The following is a 5,758-nucleotide window of genomic DNA, read 5'->3' as shown; positions in this document are numbered from 1 at the left end:
TAATTTCTTGACGACCTAATATAAACCCATATTTGCGTAAAGCTACGCATAACGAAAAGTCGGTGTTGAACAAGTTATGTGGAAATAAATATTCATACAAGTTTTAAAAATAAACTGGATACTATACACTCTTTGCTTAACTGAAGCTTATGTGTACGTCACAATTATATGCATGTAAATATCTTTTAAATATAACTAGTATGCACCTTATTATATAACTTAAGGCAAATATACTCATAGGCTTAACCACAGCTAAAATGTTGATTTTTTTATATAAAATCTTACGTGCTGAAAATATTTATGACATTTTTTCCCGTTGTATTTCTATTATTTTTAAGGTTTTGAGTTTCCAAATTTTGCTGTAAAATCACATTCAAAACTTTAAATAAAAGTCCAGAGATACAGCTTTTGAGTGGTTTGTTTATTTTTATTTAGCTTTATTATAACGCAACATAATCATTAGGATCAAAGAACATAACAATCACCCAGGTGGTTAGGGCGTTCGATTCGCAACCTGCGGGTCGCCGGTTCGAATCCCCGTTACACCAGACATGCTCGCCCTTTCAGCCGTGGTGCGTTATAATGTGACGGTCAATCCCACTATTCGTTGGCAAAAGAGTAGCCCAAGAGTTGGCGGTGGGTGGTGATGACTAGCTGCCTTCCCTCTGGTCTTACACTGCTAAATTAGGGACGGCTAGTGCAGATAGCCCTCGCGTAGCATTGGGCGAAATTCAAAACAAATAAACAGTTACCCTAGATCTCACCTTTCAAAATGGCGCCACTCTTACCTTTGAAACATTAGGTAGCAATATTTTTTCTAACAATACTCTTGGTCAAAATCATTTATATCTAACAAGTATTCCTTCTTTTCAACAAGTTATAAGCCAATTTATTTACGTACGTTGTTTGAATATGATACACGTAAAAGTAATAGTTAATAAATAAGGATTTTGAGTCATCAGAATATTTTGCCGTCGCCTAACTAAACTTACAAGATGTCTTTTCACGGAGGAAAATGTCCTAAGCATTTAAACATACATGATTTAACATGCAAACACTTTTATAAATGGAAGAAAAATGTCTGAAGAAACTATAGTATAATTTCCAACCCTGTGATTTGATCCTAGGTCTTGAAAATTGCCCATTGAATGAATGTCTTTGAGCCATGCTCCGACTGGACATTTTCCAACAAAACTACTGTTCAAAGCATTTCATATACTCTGCTGTGACGTCAAAAGTCGAATTCCTTCTATATCCAATGACATTTAACCTTTCTTTATAGCTATTCCATGTCATGATCACTCATTTGATGTTAATTACAACACCATTCATCAACATTTTTAAAGTATACATTATTATAATTCCATGTCTAATCAACGTTTATTTGATGTTGGTGATTTCTAGTTTTTCAAATTATAATTAATTATGTGAAGCTTCGTATTTGGCTTTTCAGGAAAATTTGATTAAACCTTTATTTTTGCCTAAATTATGTAATATATATATATATTAATGAACAGTTCCAATGCTTCCTTCCAGACATATAAGTAGCTTTCTTCATTGTTGTTGTATAGACTGTGGTTTCTACAGATTTACGAAACAAACGTTATTAGAGTTGTTTGGACACACACACACACACACACTTACCTCTCTTGGAAAGAAGGGAGCTTGTAATGATATACAAGCTGCAATCACAAGATTGCTCACTGACAAAAGCAGCAGAATTTGCCACTGACGAATTGTAATTTTATTCGTGGCATTCTTGACATCCTTGCTTTTGTTAGATGCCCCAAACGAATTTTCTGGAGCCATCGTCTTCGCGCGGTTTTTCGAAATATCTTCTCGCGTTAACAAAGATTTATAGCACGGTACACTCCAACCTTCTTCGTGTCTTGCTGCTGTAATTGCTTCTGAACCTATAAGAAATTCAGAAAAGAGTTTCTTCAAAACTTTAGTAGCGTATGCATTATATTGTGATTGTTTTTTTTTATACTGAACCAACTTCATATAAAAGGATTTCCAGACATGCAATGCGATACAGATATAGAGAATTTATTTAAAATACTGACTTCCCGTCACACACACACACAAAGAAAAATCGCATTACTATGAAGTTCATAACAAAGCATCGTAAAGGACTCGTATATCTGCGCCATTTGTTTTTCCCGGGATTACAATAATAATACAACGAAATAATATTTTAAAAAAGACAAGTGGTATTAACTACCAGCAGAGAGCGCTACATATATCCCGTATTTTATCATTAAAATTCTGTGGCATAAGTAAAATGATTTAGCATTTAAAACTTTGTTTGTTTGTTGAATTTCGTACGAAGCTACTCGAAAGCTATTTATAGGTCCTCCGGTAGGACGGCGGTAGGTTCATAGACTTAAAAACCCTAATATAAAGGTTCGATTCCCCGTGGTAGATACAGCAGATAGACCAAACATACAAACAAACAAATCTATCTGTAGTAGGATTGACTGCCATATTATAACGTCCCGTGGCTGAAAGGGCGAGCATGTTTGATGACAAGATTTGAACCAGCAACCCACAGGTTTTGAGTTGAGTGCCCTAACTACCAGGCCATAGAAGGCCCATCTGAACATTACTAACCTAATATTATTGAATTTACAGATATTAGAACAGGTGGAGTTTAAATAGAATAAAACTTTTTTTTTCACTTCTGCAACATCTATGGGTTTTTGAAATGTCTTTTATTCACACACTAATCTTATACTTGTATAGGAATTTCACGAATATACAGCATTGATGGTATTAATTTTTTGTGAATTATTCAGCCAAACAGGCTGTTTAAAGTACTAAAAATACATGTGAAACCTATTATATCATTCGATTTACTACATCTCACTAAGTTATACCAATTTCGGGGAATTTCGCTCCTTATCAGTAACCCTGGACAAGAATTTGGTTTGGTCTGTTTTGAATATCGCGCAAAGTTACACAGATTGCGAGTCGAGCGCCCTAATCGGGCTTGAAGAAAATGAATGATACTTTTATTATAAAAGTCACGCGAGTGCGAATAGACTGCGTTTAATCTTTCCTAATAAATATTTATTATCTCTAACAAAAAAAATAAAATAAAATAAGATAGTGACATAAATTATCGCGGGTTTCTTTGTGATTAGATAAAATTCAAAACGACTTCTTTACTCATTTAGATTTGGAAGAAATATTTAATCTTTAGTTTATTCTTCTGCGAACTTTTCTTCGAAATGTGCCTTCTCTCTTTCTCTGACACATTAAATAAAAGCTGTTTCACAAATGTCACTCTAAACAAGAGAATGATGATAAAAACAAAACAAAAACGATGTAATAAATAAACCAGCAACGTCGGCTTTATTGTTCGTAATTATTCGCATACAAGTATGAACGAAAAGTACCACAAGAAGTGTCTCAGGGAAAATGCGTGCAGTCTTCTTTAAGTGAGTATCTATAATGATGGATGACAAGTTGTTCTTTTCGTAGACAACCTGAAATACCGGTCGTAACCAGTTCCTTCCTATCACATTCAAACATCAACATTTGCCATTTTTAAGTACGTGAGAGATCCCTCAGGAACTGAGACATGGTGGTTAGGGCGCTCGACTCGCAATCTCAGGGTTGCGGACTCGAATCCCCGTCACCGAACAAGCTCGCCCTATTTCAGCTGTGAGGGCGTTATAATGTGACGGCCAATTCCACTATTTGTTGTAAAAAAGTAGCTTAAGAGTTGGCGGAGGGTCGTGTTGACTAGCTGTCTTGCCGCTAGTCTATCACTGCTAAATTAGGGACGGCTAGCGCAGATTTCCCTCGTGTAGCCTTGCGCAAAATTCAACACAATTCAAACCAAATTCTCAAGAATCAACTTTAGGAGCATAATAATAATTAAACCAACAAAAGTAATGTGCCGAAGGTAAGGAATAGTTCGCACATTTATCCTGTCCCAAATGTCACAGAAACACTTTTTGACATATTAGGATGAAGAACTGTGCGTTTAGTTGAACTAGAACAGAAATACAACCCAGAGAGAGGTTTGTCATCATGCATTTGAAGAATTTCATCAAGTAAACCAGCTGGAAACTCTGAAAATGTATGGTACAATTAAAATAACTAGTAGGTTAATCCTATCGTAACTAGTTGACAGTATATCTGTATATAAAGTATATTTAGGTAATGCTGTCTAAGTTTCGGGAAGGTTAAAGAGATATTAAAAACACGTAAGCTCGTACTGATCATTTTGCTTAAATAAAGGCTACATACGCCGATACCTGTCCCATAAAGCTTGTACCAGTTTGACCCTGTGTCTTTCACCAGTGCACGTAGTTAATGATATCCTTATTAACAGAATGAGGAAAGGTCGTAAATATGTAATAATGATTTTGCTTAGATAAGCGCTACATATGACAGTGTCTATCCTGAAGCTTGTACTAGTTTGACTCTGTGTATGTATCCAATCCCTGGTAGGGGAGGGTACTATATGAGGACATAATATATATATTTTATTTCTTATATATATGATGTTTTTGAATATGTATCCACGTAGGTAATCTAACAGATTGAGGGAGGCGGTACTTGGATCCTTGGTCTGACTTCCTAAGTAGGTAATCTAAGAGATTATGGTATGTGTTACTTGGATCCTTGATCTGACTTCCAATTGCTGTAAAACACTATTCTTTATCTTGACCTTGTGCTCTAGGGACGTACTGTATTTGAAAGTTACTCCTGTCCCAACAGTCAGGAAAAGTATTAATGAAAATAAGAAGCCAGCTAGCTTGGTAAAACATCTTTGTGAACAAATATTGTTTTAATCATTTACTTGTATTTGCTTGTTTTCCTTTGTTGTTCGTGTTCAGTTTATTCTCTACGTAGCATTTTCTGAATTTATGCTCCTATAGAAACATTTGGCTATCACTGGTTATAATAGTATGATACACGTGTGTCTAGAAATATTCAAATCATTAGGATATCATGAATAATGCACGAATAAACGAGAAAAATGCTCAGAGAACATTTCTCAAACGTAAATTTTTCGATAGATTTGGAAAAAGACAATTTTATCAAGATTTACAAACAGCAGCGTTAATCTGGAAAATGTCTGAATTTCTAAGCGAACATTGTTACAGTTTAACCAACAGAGACATAACTGTTGTTATTGAGATCAAGAAATAGGTTACTTGTGTTTTAAAACCCATTCTAAACAGAACCATGGAAACACTGATTCTATAACAAAGAAGCCTTAAACTATTAAATTAAAGACTGTGAAAGATTAACAATGTTAGTGTAAAGTAAAAGAATAAACAGGACCATGGAAACACTGATTCTATAACAAAGAAGCCTTAAACTATTAAATTAAAGACTGTGAAAGATTAACAATGTTAGTGTAAAGTAAAAGAATAAACAGAACCATGGAAACACTGATTCTATAACAAAGAAGCCTTAAACTATGAAAGCAAAGACTGTGAAAGATTAACAATGTTAGTTTACAGCAAAAGAATGAACAGAAGCATAGAAACACTGATTCTATAACAAAGAAGCCTTAAACTATTAAAGTAAAGACTGTGAAAGATTAACAATGTTAGTGTAGAGCAAAAGAATAAACAGAACCATAGAAACACTGATTCTATGATAAAGAAGCCTTAAACTATTAAAGTAAAGACTGTGAAAGATTAACAATGTTAGTGTAAAGTAAAAGAATAAACAGAACCATGGAAACACTGATTCTATAACAAAGAAGCCTTAAACTATGAAAGCAAAGACT

At 34.5% G+C, this 5,758-nt stretch overlaps 1 protein-coding gene across 3 annotated transcripts in view; it reads right to left on the bottom strand.

Moving 5' to 3' along the window:
• LOC106459652 (MFS-type transporter SLC18B1-like) overlaps positions 1-5,758 on the bottom strand; it is an 84,278-nt gene that overhangs the window by 53,844 nt on the left and 24,676 nt on the right. For all 3 annotated transcript variants that reach the window (XR_002610611.1, XM_013919289.2, XM_013919290.2), the window contains exon 2: positions 1,645-1,913. Coding sequence is in view for 2 of the 3 variants with exons in the window: in XM_013919289.2 (XP_013774743.1) it covers positions 1,645-1,913 (269 nt within the window). In the remaining variant the exon portion in view is untranslated. The remainder of the gene's footprint in view (positions 1-1,644; positions 1,914-5,758) is intronic.

The sequence above is a fragment of the Limulus polyphemus genome, unplaced genomic scaffold (assembly GCF_000517525.1).
Source record: "Limulus polyphemus unplaced genomic scaffold, Limulus_polyphemus-2.1.2 Scaffold643, whole genome shotgun sequence".
In the NCBI taxonomy this organism is placed as follows: domain Eukaryota; kingdom Metazoa; phylum Arthropoda; class Merostomata; order Xiphosura; family Limulidae; genus Limulus; species Limulus polyphemus.
This window is presented reverse-complemented; position numbering and strand designations above follow the sequence as displayed.